Source organism: Spea bombifrons, chromosome 1, assembly GCF_027358695.1.
Source record: "Spea bombifrons isolate aSpeBom1 chromosome 1, aSpeBom1.2.pri, whole genome shotgun sequence".
In the NCBI taxonomy this organism is placed as follows: Eukaryota; Metazoa; Chordata; class Amphibia; order Anura; family Pelobatidae; genus Spea; species Spea bombifrons.
Window position 1 is genome coordinate 38225826 of NC_071087.1, and position 20354 is coordinate 38246179.

Here is a 20354-nt window from a genome sequence, read left to right on the forward strand (position 1 = left end):
CAGGGAGGGGCCGCCGGCCAGTTACCGTCAGCCGACAAGAAGCAGAAGAGGGAGCGCTAAGTCCGCAGAACACGCGGCGCGTTACAAAGATCATCATAACCCACCTGAAGCAAAGGCGAGCGTAACAAAAGCCAGGTGGGAGGGAATAAGAGACCGAGAAATAACCAGGTTAGGCTGATGTAGCCTATAAGACCGTCATACACGCCCCGCAGGTGGTTACTGGACCCGAAACAGAAAATAGGGAAATACACACTCGGCTACTTATCTTAAACTCCAGCTGCTTGCAGGGAGGAAGGCAGAGGACGAGGCACCCCTGCGCGGTTGGTATTGCCCCGAATCTGCGAGAGGGTCCTGAGCCGGTGTGTGCGGGGCAGAGGCGGCCGGGCTATGTGAGATGAGGTGCAGGAATGGCAGTGTGGTGACAGTCTTCGGTCTGGCGGCTCTCGTCTCCCTGTCGCTGTACACAGCATGGCATAGAGACAGAGGTAAGGCTACCCGCGGCAGCACGGTGTGTGGGGCTAGACGGCGGTGGGCAGTCTGGATACAGACCGTTAAATATCCTCGGGGAGCATCCGGAAGATGGTTCTATACTGGCTTTAAGAATGCATGGCTTACTCTAGAGTGCAGGGTCCATTTCTCGTGGTCTCATGAGACGGCTACCCTTAAAAGGGACACTCCAGCCATCATAGGCACCTTAATGCATATGATAGCTGTGCGGCTGCTTTAAATTTTAGTGGTGGTGGTGCCTCCCTTACAAATCCATGGTGGGTGACAAATGCATCTTGGGGTAATCCTGCAGAATCCCCCCCCCCCAAGTATTTTTAATGCGTTGATGGCAAACTTTACCCTTTTAGAGCAATCTGCCACAAAACATGCCACAATATTAAGCTGCACCTGCTTCCTATTTCCCTTGATGATGTTATACTGCAAATACATTCGTCTCTTTAATATATGCAGTAAATGTGGCTTTTATCTGGACTTCCTAGTTTCTGTTTTTTATTTGTCTGTCGAGTCGCCGTGTATAGAAAACTTGTAATATTTACCCTGGTTTTGTGGGGACCCGGTGTAAAGGTCAGATCGTGTACAAAACACGTGGCCGGCTTACGGTTACGTTACCCTAAATATCCCAACCTGTAACGCAGTAGGGACTTAGCCTGGGACACTATAATATAAGGTTGTTATAAGTATGTTCTAAAAAATGTACCTATAAAACAGCCATAAACATCATAATGTGTTTAAACAGCAGAGAATGATTGCTACTCTAAATGCTCGTATAAAACGTTATCATGTGAAAAGCTTCCGTAAAGCCGTATTCCTAGCTGTTAACCCTGAACAAGAGTCCACCTTGGCCGTTTGGAATGACGGGATATTTATTATACAGGAGGATCTGATGGTCTGTGCTTTTTTTATGGAACCGGAGCTAGATTTTATAATTTTTATAGATGTCTATGGTTTGATAGATCATCTTTAAGAAAAGAGCTCTCTCGGTTTGTTGGCTCGTTCAGGAAAGGACAAACCGCAGGACACTTGCTGTCCGCCAACTTCTGCTCATCTCGTTGTGACACGTGTACAAAAAGTGCTCCCGTAAATGTCCGCATTTAGTTCAATGGTTATGAGTACTGTATTGCAAAAACAACGTATAATTCAGCCTTTACGCGTGACCAGGTACGCAATGGAATAGCTATATGGGTACGTTCGCCCAAGCCAGAGACTACTAGCGCTTCTTGAGGTGAAAGAATGATCACGGTAGAGGAGCATGTTGACGAGAGTTGTGTACTCCAAATTAGATTTTTTAATGCAAATGTCTTAAAGTGTTTAAGTTGACTGCCCTTGTATTATCAAAAGTGCAGAAGAGTTCACGGTTTAACCTGCCTGACCTCACTTTTCATTGTGGAGGACCAGTTTGGGCTCTTCCTGCGTGAGAAGCTCTCTGGGGTCAGGAAGGTTCAAAATTTTCAAAGAGTTCAAATTTTCAGCTCTCGTGCCAATTCCCAAAAAGTTTTCTGTTAAAAAAATAAATAAATAAAAGCCCTTTATGGCCAACTCACCCAGGCACTATGAGTGTTGTAGCATGTTTTAGGTGTGCCTATGATCATATATTAATACGTAGTGAAGACTTAATCAGAAGAAGAAGCAGTTTGTTTGACGTCACTGGTGTTATGTTTCTCTTACCTTTTTAATAAGTGTTTGTTCTATAACCTGGGTATCAACCGTGTGCCTCAGAGCTGTTTTTTGTGGCTACTGCCAGGAAGCTTGTTCTATTAATTCTTTGTAGATGATAGGTAGACGTGACACCAACCCAGAGGCTGTGGTAGTCAGCTAGTGAAGCCTGTGAAACAAGTACAGCAGGGTCTTCGGGAAGGTCCCCAGGAGCGGGCTACAATAACCTGTTGCTACGTTATTTCCCAGTGGTAGAGTTAATGGCAACTGTCCACAAAATTGCATTGTACACATTTGGAAAATCTTTTAGCGCTACATACACGCATTTGTTTATATAACTAGTATAGGTTTATACACAGAGATACAATATATAATTTTGTTTGTTGGAGATGGTTAAAGTCAAAGTCTGGTCCCTTAACATGTATTTCTGTTAATCCAATGCGTTTAACGGCACAGAATCTGTGCAGACATTCTTCTGCAAAGTAAGTAAGTATGAAATCATACAATAGTAGGATAGAAAATTCTAAATTGTCGCAAAAATAACAAAATGAAGAAAACGCTTTCTAAAAATCTGCTGAGTGTGTAAAAAAGAGCAATAAGAAATACTAATTCACACTAAAAAATAATAAATGATGTATTAAAATTATGTAGTGTATAATATAAACAGTACAGATAAACTGAGTTCAAGTAATAAAGTGCAATCACTACAATAATGTACAGACTATAGGGAAACCTAAAAATACATTAATATTAGACAGCTCCAGACGTTCTCCTGGCTAGTTTAATGCCTCCCTCTACTGAAAGCAGGATGCATTTGTCTATATACTTCTCGCACATCTTCAGTAGCGCTCCCCATTTGAAGCACTACTGTGTGTAGGAAGTGCACATATAGAGGAGAAGGAGAATGAAATGGAAATCAAATTTTGTAACTTCAATAACCTAAAGAATGCCTACCCTAAATATCATTCGGTAATCTCATGGGAAATGGAAAACGTTTTGGCAAACGCTAATCGCTGCAGCGTGCACATGGGTTCATGGTGTAGGGGATTGCCTTGCAACTGGGGTAGCCCAGAGGAACACTTTCTTACATCTTGCAATCACTGGATTGGCTAACGTTCTATTGTGAACAAAGCAGTAACACGTAGGATTCGATAACATGTTAAAAGTGATAGTGTTTCACGCTGACTTTGACACTTTTAATTAAGCCCCAAATGTAACTTTTTGACAGCCTGATGAGTCGTTAAATAGGCCAAGTCATACTTTGAACTTTTTTCTGTGCCTCATGATGACACCCAGACAGTCTTGGATGTATAACACGTGGTTGACGCTTAAGAAAGACACCAGGCCGTACCAGCAGGTTGACACTTTGCCTGCAAACCTAGTAGCCTCGGGTTCTTGTTTATGGCAACTTCTGGCACCAATAGCCACATTACCACATATCTTGTTTGTGAGCCAGAAAGTTACTTAAAATTACTTAAAGATGTTCATGCTTGTTGTGTGCTGTTTGCTCATTTGTAAGCTAATCAATATCTGGCAGCGCACCCAGGCCCATTCTATGAAAAGCACTGGTCCTGGCAACCCACTAGTGCTCTGGAGATCCAAATGCTTTTAGCTTTTGCTCATGGGATGGGATTAACCCTATGTTTTTTCTTAAATATATAAATATATATAATTCCAGCTGGTGCCCTGTTCTATGACGGGCTTTACAAAATAAGGTTGCTAGTAAACTACATAATCCATCTTCAGACAGATATACCCTACAGCAGAATATTTGTATCAGTAAGCAGATGATGCGGTAGAAAAGGAGGTTTATAGGAAGGCATTATATAATTTGCGAGAGGCTAAGGTATACTGTGAAGCTGTATGAGCTTTTAAGAATGTCAGACGGGTACATCTTCTTGTCCTTTCACGTTTATAAGTGAAAGGACACGCACTTGAGCTTACCAGGCTGTTTTAGCTCTGTAGGGACAAGGGGACCATAATTTGGGACCCCCATCCTACCCCTTTTTAACAATTATCGTGTACATGGACAACTAATATTCGTGTCACTTCAATTCAAAGCCTTTTTTCTATTGGAAATCTTGGCCTGTAAGACCCTAAGGAAAAACCATGTTTCCTTCATCAGCTGGTGCAGACCAAGTTGAGATGTAGTTCTGTAATGGCATTGCGGGTTTAATTTTTTTCTAAAACTATATACTGTTACTGTGAGGTAAACCTACTGTAATGTGCAAGAGCATCTTGCCCTGTAACTAACTAAAAACTGTATTTCGGAGATGGCCACTTTGGAAGAACTGAAAATTACGGCTACGTTTGGCAGAGATTGGTGACAAAATGGCTGCTGAACATTCCTAAATGAGACACAAAACCAGCAAAATATAATCTCTGAAAGTTTCATCTGGGCTATTGACATAATCTAGAGATGTAAAGTGCAGGTAAAAATTATCTTGGTGGTCAACATGCCTGGGAACTCTCCAGGTTTCACTGGAAAAATCTGGGTTGCGGGCCCCCATTTCTCAGTTACGCAGCTGTGTGCCCCAATGATGTCAGGAGGACCACCCACTGACATCAATAAGACTTCCTGACTGCATCCCGCAAGGGAGGGCTCCGTGTAGCCAGAGCTATCATTACCCCAGATATGGTGGCAAGTGTCCAAATACCCCAAGCAAAATTCCCTGGGTTACTGGCTTGCCAGAAATACTTTTTTTGGGTTGATTACTATTTATAGAGCTTTCCTGTATTTTTTTTTTTTTCTGTATCGATTGTTACTGTGTGAGGATTGAGTCTTTAGCAGGGAGGAGTGCTGCTACGTACATAGAATGTAGCTGGGACTCTAATGAGCAAGACTGAGCCATTCTGTTGTTTACCAATGTAGCATGAAAAGCAGTCAGGGTGTCTGTCTAAGAGAATAGGTCACGTTAACAGAGCTAGAACGTCTCTAGAAAAAAATACAAGGTTTAGAGGATCTCATGACATTGTTCATAAAATGTACAACAAAGTATGCACATATGACATTGTGTTATATGGGCAGATGCTACTTGGCTTGGGGCATGACTTTGTTAGAAGAAAGGAATGATGTAACATGTTAGAAAAGTTTATAACGCAGCCATGGAAACTGCATTTGTTATGCCCGAAAGGTAATCCTTTTGTAAGATTGTAAGATGTAACAATGATCTAATGAGAATATATTAAAGACAGCGTTTTACTGTTGCTAAAAAAAAAAAAATGTTCAGCTTAGTTTCTGTAATTTCACTAAACCTAATGGCAAAATGTTACTGCATGGTTTGCAAGTGAATAAAAGATTGCTTGATCTCTTCCTGGGATTGAATATTTTTTTGTACCAGATGGGAGTAAACATTTTTTTTGAAGTAGAATAGTCCCTTACGTTGATGGAACTTACTTCCAAAACAATAAGAGTTAAGAAAGTGTAGTATGAATCCCGTGACTGTTCCAGTTTATGGCTGGCTGATCAGTTGTCTCTGCTTTTAGATTAAGTATGTCATTAAGACCTTTTGTTCACTTACAGTTCAGTAGCTTATATACACCGATCAGCCATAACATTGACCACTGACAGGTGAAGTGAACAACGTTGATAATCTTATCGTGGTACCTGTCAGTAGGTGGGATACCTTAGGCAGCAAGTGAACATTTCGTCCTAAAAGTTGATGCGTTAGAAGCAGGAAAAAGTGTAAGGATCTGAGCGACTTTAAGAGCCAAATTGTGATGGCTAGATGATTGGATAAGAGAATCTCCAAAACGGCAGCTCTTGTGGGGAGCCCCGGTCTACAGTACCTATCAAGTGTCTCGAGGAAGAGGTGAACCAGCAGCAGGGTCATTGGTGGTCAAAGCAGCCCGTGTGTTCAAATCCAACAGACGAGTTACCCAAACTGTGTCCGAGCTCCACAGTCTTGAGAGTCTCTAGTAATTGGGGAAACCTGGTCAATAGGGAGGAGGCTGGCCCTCGCCTCCAGGAGCCCAGGGCTTGGAGGCTTCCATGACAGACAGAGCAATGGAAGAAGGTGGCCTGGCCTGATGAATCACTTTTTTTTACATCACCTGGATGGCTGTGTGCGTCACTTACCTGGAGAACACACGGCACCAGGAGGCACTATGGGAAGAAAGCAAGCCAGTGGAGGCAGTGTTATGCCTTCAGCAATATTCTGTTTGGAAACCTTGGGTCCTGCCATTCTTGTGGATGTTACTTTGACATGTACCCAAGGCCGCTTTAATCAGCGGGCAAAGTGGGCATTAGCCCAGGGCCCACTAACCTCCGAGGGCCTACTGGCAGTCATACTGCCAGTTTGGGGCTAGGGTGACCACATGTCCTGGATTGCCTGGGACAGTCCTGCAATGGTACTTTAAGTCCTGGGTCCTGGGCAGCCTCAGTCCGGGACAATGCCATGTCCCAGAATGAGGAGTCTGAGTGAAGGAGGTCTCAGCCAATCATGAGACTTCTCAACTCTCCTGATTGCCTGAGCGTTCAGAAGCCTCTCCTGATAGGCTGCGTTCCTCCTTCACACCAACTCAGAGTAAGCTGCAGCCAGTGCCAGGTATGTTTGACTCTGTGTGTCAGTTTGTCACAGTGTTTGTCACTGTGTTTGTTTGCGTGACTGTGTGTGTAATGTCTGGTAATAAAGGAATTCTCTGAATCTACTGCCTGGTATTAGAGGGGTTAACATTCTATATCTACTCATGTCTGTAATGAGTGTATGTATATTATTAAATCTGAAACCAAGGCTTCTTAATAATGAATATATAATAGTATATGTGTGAGATATGTGAGGCCCCACCTTGCAACTTATATGACTGAAATGATCTGCTGCTAACATCTTGGTGCCAGATACAAAAGCACACCTTCAGAGGAATAGTGGAGTCCATGCCTTGAGGGGTCTGTTTTGGCGGCAAAAGGTAGACCTGCACAATATTTGGCAGGCGGTCATAATATTATGGCTGATCAGTGTATGTATATTTAATCTAGGCATGTGATATATAATTGCACATCTAGCTAGAATATGTTTTAATGGCTTTTATACATTTGTCAGTTCTCCCTGAAACAGAGTGAGCATTTAGGGAGGGGGGGGGCAGCTATGGAAGTTGAAAGCATTATCATTCCTCAGTCTCTGGCTTCAAATTGGCAATAGTGTACAGCCAGGCATCACCCTTAACTACATTTGCAACTCTTGAATAATTTATCTCTATAGAACATTATGTGACTGAAAAGGTTCCAGTGGATATATAGTAACAGAAAAAGAGAACCTCCATTCTAAAGTGTTACCTTTGGTTACATGAGCCTCCATGCCAAATAAAGACGGCCTTCTCCAGATAGGATCCTCTGTCTGAACCTTCCTGTGACAAATCCCTATCTCTTACTGCAATCTACTCCATGCTGAAGAGATAAAAGGGAAATGAGGAGACAAGGGACTTATTTGTCCAAATAAATCTGCCAGTCCCTAAAGGCAGCCGCTAACGATTATGTTTGTATCTAATTGCCAGTCATATTCATTTATGTGTAATGTAAAAAATGTAGGTGAGGCCCTTTTGGAGTCTTTCTCTTTACATTTGGGAGTCAGTGCTTGGCTATATGTGTTTTTTATTTTTTAGGGGTCTTGAGCACAATAATGTAGGCGTGATAATGGCAGCATGTTGACATGTTAATGAGTAGTAGCACTTTGATTTATAAATCTTATTTTATGACCATTAATGCAATAGAGCTTTTGGGGCTCCCCAAGATCCCATTATGTACCTACTAATACTGCACCAGAGACTGATGTCGTCACAGCTGGGTGTATGGTACAGATTTTATGTTTATCGGGAGCTCATAAAGAGTCTACTGGTGCTCCACCTTTTTTTAATCAACTTTACTTAAAAACTGACTTTAATAAACATTGGATTATAAAGCTTGATGATCTTTAAAAGTAATGTTGACTTCTGTTTACATCCTCACTGTATATATATATATATATTGATCAGCTTGTTAGTCTAGGTAGTCTTTGGCATTCAGTAACAGTCTTTGTGCCAAAGTTTGCTAATCCGCCCATGAGTGTACACCCTTTTTAGGATGGCTCGCCGTACGTGAATGCACCTGGCGGGTACTGGCTTGTTTGCCTGTAAGTTTTTTAATCTAGCCACAGAAATGTTGCGAAACCTGTAGCGGGATTCAGACCTGAACCGTTTTCACACTTAAAACACAAGTCTTTTTTTAGAACTATGCAAACAACGTAGACCAGCTGTTTGCTGAACAATGTCTCGCTCTGGTTCACGGACCATTTGTGTTTCGTTATTTGCAAGAATATTCACCAACTGCTTGTTAATCATATTAAACTGTTAAACTATTAAAAGTTCACGTTCTACATGCTGCGGAGTATGATGTTGCTTCATAAATCATAACAATAAGTAATAATGTGATGTTAATGATGAAAGTATACCCATCAGGGATCAAAGACTGGGCATTGCGGAGAAGCCTGGTCGCTAGCTGGATAGTCGGAAAATTATCAGCTTTTACTTGTAAAATTTATAAAACGCTTCAGGGTGTAAGGGCTGGGGCATGAGCGGACATGCTCTCTCATACGTATAGAGATTGGCAATTGCAGACAGATGGGGCTAATATTTTGTCCTGCTCATAAAATAGATCTTTTATGTATCTGAACCTGTATATACTGAACACACCTGGATGCGTGATAAATGGTAAAAGTGGGCATGAAATGAAGCATAGATAATGCAGGGCCCCACTAATCTTCCCATCATTCCAAATGGCTTAAAAGGCATCTTATGTCTACGTGGTTGTAGATGAGGCAGGTTACCATCAAGACCATTATGGCCAAGGAGTGGTTAATTTTTGAATGCATGCATTTTAGAAGAAATGTGTTTTATTTACACAGTTAACTGTTAATTGGCTGTTTCTTTACTTGTGTATTTAATATTTGGTGCTCCGTCATTGCAACTCCTGTTCCACTTCTAAAACATTCTTATTTGATGCTCTAACCTAGTTTAGTATCCTCTCTTGTGTCCCAACTGCAGTTTGAAATCATTTGTTCCCCCAAAGCTCTCCAGGTTCACCAAGTTTTTGTCCATTTGAATATAATGGTTCTCATTGTGGTTCACTGGAGACCCAGAGCTATAGAAATGGCTTTGTAACTCTTTCCAGGATGATAGATGACTTTCTCATCTGTTCCTTTAGATTGTGTGCTGCTTTTTGAGACCTTTTAGGCTACCTCGCTTTGTTCTATTTTAATTGATAACATGTTCTATTTAATTGATGTTTATATTTAACAGGGCTGGTAGTAACCATGCTTGGGTGCGTCTTGTGAAATTAAACATAATCGCCAATTAAATTTTATGAGTTGGTTGATTTTGTAACTAAGGGGCGTAATTAGTTTTTCACATAGGGCCAGTTAAGGTTTTCCACCTATATATGAAATCCTCATTTAAAAGCTGCATTTTGTGTTTATTCTGGTTCTTATTAACCCCTTCAGGACCGGGACGTACCTGGTACTTCCTGGTCATACATCACCGCCAGACCGGGACGTACCAGGTACGTCATTGATGATGCGCGATCCAGCGTCGCTATGGACGCTGGGATTGCAAGGGGCGGCTGCTACTGACCATAGCAGCTACTCCCCCTCAATTAAAATATTTAAATAAAACTGCGGTCTTCAAGGGAACCATGATAAAAGACAATTGCTAGAACAGACTGTGTGCATTTACAGGAAGAAGCCATTAGACATTGCATTGATGGCATTTATTTTATAAATACGTTGGCCATTGGGAATTATTTCCAGTTTTCTTGCAAAGTGGAGTTGTGTACTTTTTAACTTTAGCAAGTCAATAGCATTAAATTCTCCAATCAGTCTTCATAAAAAGCCAGCAATTCACAGGATTACTTTTCTCTGCAGTGTTTCTGCTGCTGAGTATGAACTGGAAGATTGTGGGTTCACTACTGCTGTGCTCGGAGCAGATGTGATGAAACCTATGGTCAAGTCTAGCATTGACCACAAAAAAACCAAAACTAACACGTGAGAAAAATCTATGTGGTAATGCTTGCATACCGCTCTGAGGACCCAGCAGGTCTAATGGCGACTTCCTAAATTCGTGTCAGGGGATTGGTGGAGGGGGGACACTCCTTCTGCGGACCCCCTTGGTTGTGCAACGTATAGCATATTTTCATGTACTAGAATGATGGTACATTAGGATCACTTATGTTGTTATTTTCTCAGTGAAATGCATTTCAGTTTTGTTTTATATTGTCTAAAAACATCTTAGAAATACATAGCTCGGTGCTTATGTGGACGTACTCAGATATACAATATTTAGATGGATACTCAAATGTTAATAAAACTGACCTGATGGATGTGAAGGCAGTACCTCGAAAGTACACTTATTTGTTACTACCACAGGACATGACGATTCTAGAAAGAAAACAAAACCTATCTCTTTCGACTTTTTTTCTATGCCGCTGTTTTATATTGATCATGCATTCTAATATGCGTTTGATCTATTGACATGCAGTAGAGATCGCTTTTGAGTGTCTTTTACACCGTAACAAGCAGTTGTTGTGGTTTTTAACTGGGGATTTTTGCATGTGTTTTGTCCTTACCTTATTTCTACAGTAGACAGAAATGCCATTAAAGATGTCTTCCCTGATCAATACCACGCCCAGTTACATTTTATATTCATTATTACATATTGGTAATGCATGGGGGAAATTTCGTCGTGTTTAATTCCCCCCTAATGAATTGGGGCAGAAGTGCAGTAGGGATCCAGTCTGACCAATGGCAGCAGAGTAATATATCTAGGAGTGTGTTTGTGTACGTATTAGATTCAGAGTAGGGTTATTTAACCCCTTAATGACAAAGTCCGTACATGTACGGGCTCAAAATGCATCGTTTTTCAATTGGTTTAGGGACTGCCCATTGTCCTTAAGGGGTTAAACAAATGCATATATGTATTTGTTTTATTGGATAATTCTTTGTTCCACCAGAACAAAAACAAGCAGCATGTGTAAAGGAGTATACAGAGTTTTTGTTTCTGTTTAATGTACTGAAAGCAAAACTATGAGATGCATGTAAGAAATAATAAAAATAAAAAAGTAAATATTGCATGAGAAAAAGCACAAGTGAAGTTGAAGGGCACTTTAATGCGTATAATAGCTGAGCGTTCCTCTTTAAGTTACTGTTTTGCTGTCCTTGTACTCCATCCCTCCCTCTGGGCCAAATGTGCTCCCATTGTTTTGAATGTAACCTCTTTCCTGCCACTCATAAGGATGCTCAAAGCGGCCTAAAGCTAACTAACGCTTTTTTTCCTTTCTCTCTATCTCTGCATATGGAAGTACAGTACTTACAAAATACTTTAGTATGCATTTATTGTTGGTGACGGTGTATATACAATTAACATCCTTTTTTTTTTTTTTTTTTTTTTTTTTGTAGGGTATGGAATAGACTCGTACGAAAAACAGTTTACAGAACTCCAGCAAAGGTTGTTTCACGCCGAACAAGAGAATCGAAAGAGGTCTCAAGATCTGAGCAATGTGCTTGATGAAATAAAGCGAGCCGTAGCAGAGAAAAGAAATGCTTTTGAGAATCACACAGGTAATGATTGGTCTATATATTGCTGATTTAATCTTTATTGAAACTCATTTTTCCATCTGATTGTGTCCTTTTCCCAGCCTCAATGTGTTTATCCCATAGTGGAACGTCATTGTGTGCAATGTAATGCATGGACCTACACGCCAGCCCATCCCCCTCCCCCTCCCCCTCCCCTTTTCTATAGACCTGCTGGAACGCCCATTCGACTTGACGTTTGGCAGGCTGGGATGTAAGTCCTGTTGTTGGGAGTATCCTAACAAATTCAGGACCTTTGCCAGCTATGTGACCCAATCGGCCATCCTCAAAATAGTTATAGGAAACCTATTTAAACCCTCTGTTTGTGATAACTCATTGGTCTCTGGTATCTATGAAAGTGTTCCCAGGCACAAGTAACGTCCACTGCCACCTTAATAAGAATGAGCTCATAATAGCCTCTGCTATTTAGCAGCAAGTAGCATGGGACATTACGTATGTTTAGGTAAGATAATATCACAGGCTTCCATATCTCCCTGGGGGAAAACACACAGCGCAAAATAGAAGGTAAATCACCACACAAGGAGGCACCGATATTCTCCCTTTTTTGAAACAGTTATTGAGTGCGACGCCCTTTGTCATGCCACCTGTAACCAACCTCTGTTGTTGCTCAGTACACCTAGCAATTAGGAGGCTATACTGCACCGCTGGCTAAATAATCCTCTCTTTGAAGCCACACACCCGTAAATGTGCCTGTGTTCAGGACAGACTACCCTACAAGTCACCTGCTTGCATTCAAAGGTCAATTGGTTACTGCTGGATCACTAATTAACTTGAGACTTAATTGCACCTGTGATAAGTTCTTTATCTTTTATTTCTCTGCTCTGGTAAATATATCAAGCTTTGATGAATTGGTTATCCTGGCACGCATTACCCAAATTTTGGTAATTTAACTGCTCACTGATTAGCTATACAACAATAAATCTAACACATTTCCAGTTGTGTTCCCTTTTGTATTCAGTGCTAATTAGTTTGTGCTCTTCTACCTAACATGTAGTGATTTTCTATCTTCTGTTCTGTTTTGATGGTGTTTCTACAAGAATTTTCTCCTATGATCCACCTTTTAGTTTGCTCCCATCCCAGCTGTCTTCCTACTGGTTTCTCCCTTTACCACCCTCACCAATCTTCTTTTTGGTCTTGCAGTTGAGGAGATAAAATGGAAAGTTATGAATCTGACCAGCAAGCTCCCCATGCAGTTCTCAAACATTTACATGTTCCTGCCTCATCTGCTGGGTCATGATGACAGTCTTCAGCCCAACGTGCTCTACGGACACGGGAGAACAGGGGGTGAGATTATTATTATTATTATTATTATTATTATTATTTAGTATTAATATATATAGCGCCATCAAATTCCATAGAGCTGTACAATGGGTGGACAGGACAAAACAAGTGGTATGTAACATAAATTGACCTACAGAGACAGCAGGTAATTATTAGTTGTTATTGAAATCAGTTTACCATCTTGCTAGATTTTTCATTACTTGAATCCAATAATGTAGTTTGCAGCTGTGCTAATATCTCTTCCAAATAGTCAGCCAGCTCTGACCGTCCAGAGCATGGAATGATATAATAGTCCTTATCTGGTTTAATGCTATGTACATGGCATATAAACGATTCCTGAAATAGACATATGTAGTGCCTTGCTTAAAGTATTTAGATCCCGATGCGCTCATTTTACTGAATTAGAAAAGGTACAGTAAGATTTTATTTTAAATCAATAAACTTGTTGTAAGGTGACTGGTTTCATTTTGGTAACATTTTATTAAAAAAAAAAAAAGTAATGTAAAACGTGATCCTCGCATACACATCAACTACTACTCATTTGGTTTAACTTGATGATTAATTGTGATGTTCCTATGTATAGCTACTGCTTTTGGGCTGTGTACCCTTTGCACACAGTGTTGTAGTGATACTGCCCCATTCTTGTCAGATTTGGTCCAAGTTTGTTGGACGTGCTTTGGGGCGATGGATTTAATGCTGAAATCTGACAGCAACTTGGACGCCAATGATAAGATTATGGTGACTTTAGGGCTAATCTCTGTAAATTTGGAGCTTGTAGTATTTCTTCCTTAATATTTACCCAATAAAATCAATATTGGCTTGCAATAACAGATTTTTGCATTTGTGTGTACCATTTGTAATTCAGTAATATGAACAAATTAGTAAAGGGGTCTGAATATTTTTGCAAAAGACTATTTATTTATTCTCCATCTCTCCAGGTGTCTTGGATAGTAGCATCATGGGACTTTCAGTATTTAAGATACTTTATTGATTTTCATTCTTTATTGATAGTATTTTGGTTGCACATGAGTATTATTTTACTAGGGACCAACAATAAATATCTCAACACATGACAATATGTTTTATTAATACCCCACTGTTTCTACTCTGGATCCTTTTTAGGGAGTCGTTTGTGTTAAAATATAAGCTCAGCTACATGTCAAGTTTAATCACAACCTTGAGTGTTGAGTGTGTTGTAAAATGTTAATCTCAAACTGCACAAACAAGATTGAGATAACATGTCATGTGCATTTTACTTCAGAGTTTGTACCTATAGATAGATATAGGGAAGGTCACCCTTATATAGGCAATAATGGATGGAAATATTCTTTCTTTCTTTTGTTGTTTACACTTAATTAATTTGTGCTTTTTACATATGGAACAGCTGCACTTATGTTGTATAATACATTGATTTATCATAAACGTAAGAGTAATAGTTTAAGGGAATTGTGATAACCTTCCCTTTTTTGTAATATGTTTGTTAAATAGTGGTAGTGACTCAGACTTCAAGGGAAGGAGGTATGTTCTGAATCCACCTGGAGGAAGGCTCATACTTACACCACCATTAGTAGATTTGTTATAGTGGGGCATGCATTAAGTAGACTTCATTAGAAAGGGAAGGCCAGTAGAAGGAGGCTGTGGATGAGATTAGAGGGGTTAGAGCACCCCTATATTCTTAAGTGCAGTTGTTATGGATTTCACTTGTCCATTGATTTCCACGTGAATCACAAGGGGCTCTCAGAGCGAGGGTTCTCACAGCGGAAATCATTTTTGTAACTGGAACGCTGTATTTGCCGGTAGCCCTTAATTAAATTAAATTTTATGTAAATATTTAAACATGCAAGACTTTCACTAGGGGCAGAAATTTCTTCTCTCCCTACTACTTTTTTAAAAGAGGGGAAAAACATATTTCCCTTGAGCATGGATGCATTATTGTATACAGTGATGCAGTATAGCACTTAACAAAATGGGTTTTATTCTTATGGCGCCATTGTAGGAAGTTGCTTAATATTTTGGGTGACTTTCCTGCCCAGACAACACACAAATCTATGACCAACGCTGGCTTCCCTGATGCCCTTTACCCTTGCTTAGAAGCACCACTTGTTTAATACCGTATTTGCTTGATTATAAGACAACCCCCCAAAATCTGAATATGAATTAAGGAACAAAAGCCCAAATATAAGATGACCCTATAGGAAAAAAGTTTTACTAGTAAATATTAATTCATGTAAACTTTTTTTCTTTTCATATTTAATAAAAGCTATGATTGAGAAAAATATATTTTTTTATTTCCTTTTATTTGCCAACTTGCCCCCCAGTTATGCACATATGCGCCAGGCTTGCCACTCTGCCTCCCTGATATGCCTTATACCCCCTATATGCCACTCTGCCTCCAGAAATGCCTTATACCCACCTATATGCCATATAGGGGGTTAAAAGGCTTATCATTGGATAGAGTGGCATATAGGGGGGTATAAGGCATTTCTGGAGGCAGAGCACCCCCCGACTTACCAGTGCTTTTGACTCCTTGGTGTCTGGGGGCAGCGGGTGTTCCGCCGGAACTTCTATGAGCACCGGAAGGTCATGTGATGCCGGTGCTGTGTCATAGAAGCTATGGTGGAAGTACAAGCAGTAGCGGGGGTTGTATGTGTTCATCGAGCGGACGTTGGCCGGCTGGCAGAGAAGAGAGTTCTGGCAGTCGGGGAAGGTATACGCATAGACAACCTTCGCTGCTGCTGGCACTTTCGCCGGTGCTCGGTGATAGAAGCCCCAGTGGAAGTGCCGGCAGCAGGTGAGGTTACCAGACAGGAGGATCCAGGTCCCCTGCAGCGCTGCGGGGGATCTGGATCTTTAGTCTCATAGTTGGACCTCATTTGAGGTCTGATTAGAAGACAACCTCGATTATAAGACAAGGGGTATTTTTCAGAGCATTTGCTCTGAAAAAACACCTTGTCTTATAATCGAGCAAATACGGTATTTTTTATGTTAATAAAGTTTATATGAAAAGTGCAACTATCTTTTTAAATACTTTTCCTTTTTTCTTTTGTATCAACAGTGTCAATTGTCATTGGTATCCCGACAGTAAAGAGAGACAAACAGAGCTACTTGTTGGATACTTTAAGTTCCCTTTTCTCAGAAATGTCCACAGAAGAAAAACAAGACTGTGTGGTAATTGTTTTCATAGCAGAGGTAAGGCAGTATTAAATCACCCGTGGGGGAAAAAAACCTCTGCTGGGAGAAAACTAAATATTACATGCCAAGCTTTGTGGCAACATGAAACCTCCAACGTTAATAGCTACTTTAATGTGTGGGGATGCGTCCAATGCCTGCGTGTTTATTATCTGTGTTCCATGCTGACTGTACAGTATGCCGAGATACTAAACATGTAGTTATGTGACTTCACTGGCTGGCTGTAAACATGCCCCCTCTAAGCACCGTGTTTGCTTCCTTTCCCTTGCTTGCTTTCAGGCTGCACCATCGGGATGCATGCATGCATGCGCACAGGTGTTTGCGTGCATTTGCTCCCTCCCCATGCTTCCTATCCTTGTGGGAGAGTTTAGGAATTTATCCGTTCCGACATCCATCCCTGTGCATTCTCATGCAACCGGTGTTTTAACTGGATATCTACGTTTGAACTTTTTTATTGAGTTTTGCCAGATAAAAACAAGGAAAGTAGGGTAGAACATAATAAAAAAACAAGTTGCATTGCAAAATGACACAGTACCCCAGTGATGTCCCCCAAATGACCAAAGCTGAAATAAGTGTCTGTATTTTAGATGTATTTCTTAGAGCAAAATAGTGTCCGTGTCCCACTAATTGATGCTAGTAACAGGACACTGGAGCCTGGGTGCTGTGGGCTCCGTGTTCTTGAACAGATGGAAGAGAAAGACCTCTTTTCTAAACATGAATTTGTTTTTTCATCTTTTACGATATCGGCATACCTGCGGGCTAAATGTGGAGAGTTCCCAGGTGTGGATATCAGTTGGGGTATAGCTTTCACCGTAAATATTCGGAACATACTAGCATTCTCAAAAAGACCCACTAACAGTTCCTGATCAGAAACACATGTTCCTAGCGCTTCTGTTTCACTCCAGACTATATGTATGGGGAACATGGATTTATTACAGGGTGGAATAAAGCCGCTCTGCAGAGTGTTTCTACATGAGCAAGTAAGGGCTTGGAGGTTTAATAATCATCAGTTGTGTCTGTTAAAAATAAAAAAAAATCTGTCTGTTTTGAGGCAATAATCCTTCAATAGGCTGCACGCCAACAATCCTCCAGTGTTTCCCGCCAGCAGCTGTTGAGACATTGATGGTTACCAACTATATGATCATTACTCTGATATATCATTTTGTTTTGTTTTTTTATAGATTTTGTTCTTGTATATTTTGAAAGTCTGCACGTAAAACAATTCCTAAATAAAACTGTTTGTTTCAGGTCAATTTACAATATGTTGATGATCTTGCTAACGGAATAAAAGAGAGGTATGTGCCGGTGACTTTTTTTTTTTTTATTTTTTTTCTAGATGTCTTGGATAAAATATAAAAACTTATTTTTGAATGACAATTGTTTACAGGCCCCAGGATTAACAGCATGGTATATATATATATTTTTTTTTAAATAGTACTTCCCATTGGGGTCGTGGAGTCACTTGAGTCATTGATGAGATGACGTAGACCAGTACGAGAAGCTTGTTTTTAATATAACCTACTGAATAAATGTATATACATTCAATCTAAGACTTTTTTCAGCACATCTATTCATCCTGAAAACATAAATATTTAATGTTCTACTTGCAGTTTTCCTCGTGAAATACAGTCTGGTGTCCTTGAGATCATCTCTCCCCCAGCGTCTTACTACCCAGATCTAAACAATGTTAAGGAAACCTTTGGGGACTCCAAGGAGCGAGTGAGGTACTGTAGCAGACGGCAGTAACTGTGCATTAAAGAGTGTACTAGAGAGGCAGAAAGATGCCGCAAAAAGCCAGACCAGTTTCCTCTGTTTAAAAGATCCAAATTTATATTGAGTATCTTGAAAATATGCTGACTGTATTTGTTTTTCCCCTATGATTTACATGTGTATTGGATATTTTGGAGTATGGCATTTTTAAAGCACATACTGAGTGTAGTGATAACTGTTCAATATGTAAATATGCCTCTACCCGACTCTGTAAAAAATCTATAAAACATATTTGTAGTTTTTCAAAGGGACGCTTTAAAGGGTTACTCCAGCCATCATATGCACTTTAATAGTGATATCCCCCCTTGAAAATGCATAGGGAATCCTGGTCAATACACCCCCAGCTATCTCTGTGCATGTTACTTGCGCCCAGTCAGCCCCAGTTCTGGCTCAGGGACTGCTGCTGGGGTCTGTTCAGACCCTTCTGCGCACCCTTCAAGCAGCTAATCAGTGGCAAGAATCATTGGACCGCATAGGATGAGGGTAGCTGGCAGATGGATGAGGGTAGCTTCCACCCTGGGTAAGTCCTTTTTTTATACATATTTTTTGGTTTTTCGTGACTTTTAATATGCATTGTACTGGAGGTGTGTTTTTAATGCTTATGATGGCTTTTTTTCACAGTTATCATTTTTTTTTGTTTTTCTTTGCGTTAAAATGCAGAGTGGTATTAATCAGAACGCCATCTATAAAAGTGTTATTCATTGGGGATGGCGGCTTCTAAACCATGGTTGCGATACTGCCATGTCTCGCTCCTCACGTGCTGCCTGCGTCGGAACGTAACATCATATCCTGCGCTGGGGCATAACATCATATCCTGCGCTGGGGCATAACATCATATCCTGCGCTGGGGCATAACATCATATCCTGCGCTGGGCATAACATCATATCCTGCGCTGGGGCTAGGGGAATGCTGGGAGCATGTTAGGAGCACTAAAAATTGACATGTTGCCGTGAGTTCTCATCTGTAGTTAAGGATCATCTGTCGTGGATTTTTTTTGTATGTGGTTCTAGTACCTTTTCTTTATTGCCGTCGTATCCATGTGACCTGTACTTAACGGATCACTACAACCTGTAGACTGAAAATATTTCCTGTCTTGTTCTTCTATTGTTTTTACTCGACCAGGGCTGATCTACAAATGATATCTGCAGAAAGAGCCTACTTAATCTTATTAAAAATAAATCTTACACAGTTCTGTGCTAATTGTCAGAACTAAACATAATTGGACATAAGCCTAGACAAGATAATATACGTTAACATCTATCATTCACAAAAAAATCAATACTTTGCACAGAAGAAAAGACTTGTAGGTAAAAATGCATTTTCAGCACTTTTGCTCAGTAAGTAATTTATCAGCTATCCCTGAAACCAGGGATAAACTCTTGTTTTCACCCCACTGGTCACTGTTATTTCTCCAGAAAAAAAACGGTCTGTCCACACTGTTTCAACACATACTCCTCCCAGATATGTCTCTTCATAAGCCTGTTTATCTGTAGTCAACCATCTTTACCAACGTGTCTCTTACTGGTATGTGTTCTGTTCTGATATCAAAAGAAGACTCTGACTCTGATAGATCCAAATGATTTTTTACATTTATTTTTGTCCACTATTATGAAAGTGTTTAATATGCGATGGCAATTATAGCTAAAAGAGAAAAAAGTAATGTGTAGGTTTAGAAATGTAATGTTTAGAAAAGATAGACACAAGGTGCTCAATGCACAAGCATGTATCGAACAAGGTTACTACAAATCCTACATTTTCTCATTGGAATTCTTCAAGTACTAAAGCGACAATCTACTTCACCAAACAACCACACAAACAATTACAAAAAAAATGGCTCAGCACTGGGAGTAGTCTTTGCCCGGAGGTGTAGGCAGTAACACAAACCATGCCGGGAATCTCTCCTATCTGGCTTGAAGGTAGAATCTTTGGGAAGGGTGTGGCGGTCGCGCCTAAGGGTGTGATGGCTGTAAGGGTGTGATGGCTCTAAGGGTCTACTGATATAACCAGGGGATATAGATATGTAAAATGAAGAAAAAAACAAAAAATAGTGCAGTATGTCTTATGGAGCCAAGGTGAATAATAACAGGAAACACACTAAATAGAGCTTAAAATAGCTCTATTGTAACAGCATTGGCAGTATAATCCCCGCCTGTGGATGTTCTTGTGAGTGTGGATTCTTCTGATTTATATTTAGGTCACCGCTTTTCAGAGTGGATATGTAGAGACATAAATGATACAAGACCCAGTGTATTTCATTTTACATATCGCCATCCCCTGGTTATATTGGAAGACTCTTACAGCCATCATACCCTTGGGTACGACCGCCACACCCATCCCAA

The 20354-nt window shown here is 40.4% G+C and overlaps 1 protein-coding gene across 1 annotated transcript in view; it reads left to right on the forward strand.

Annotated features, from left to right (window-relative positions):
- Positions 1–20354, forward strand: part of MGAT4D (MGAT4 family member D) — a 38222-nt gene continuing 17868 nt past the window's right edge. Inside the window, exons 1-6 of the mRNA XM_053461089.1 lie at positions 1–485; positions 11580–11741; positions 12915–13058; positions 16111–16244; positions 17493–17539; positions 17855–17968. Of these exons, the coding sequence (XP_053317064.1) occupies positions 395–485; positions 11580–11741; positions 12915–13058; positions 16111–16244; positions 17493–17539; positions 17855–17968 (692 nt within the window). The 5' untranslated portion in view covers positions 1–394. The remainder of the gene's footprint in view (positions 486–11579; positions 11742–12914; positions 13059–16110; positions 16245–17492; positions 17540–17854; positions 17969–20354) is intronic.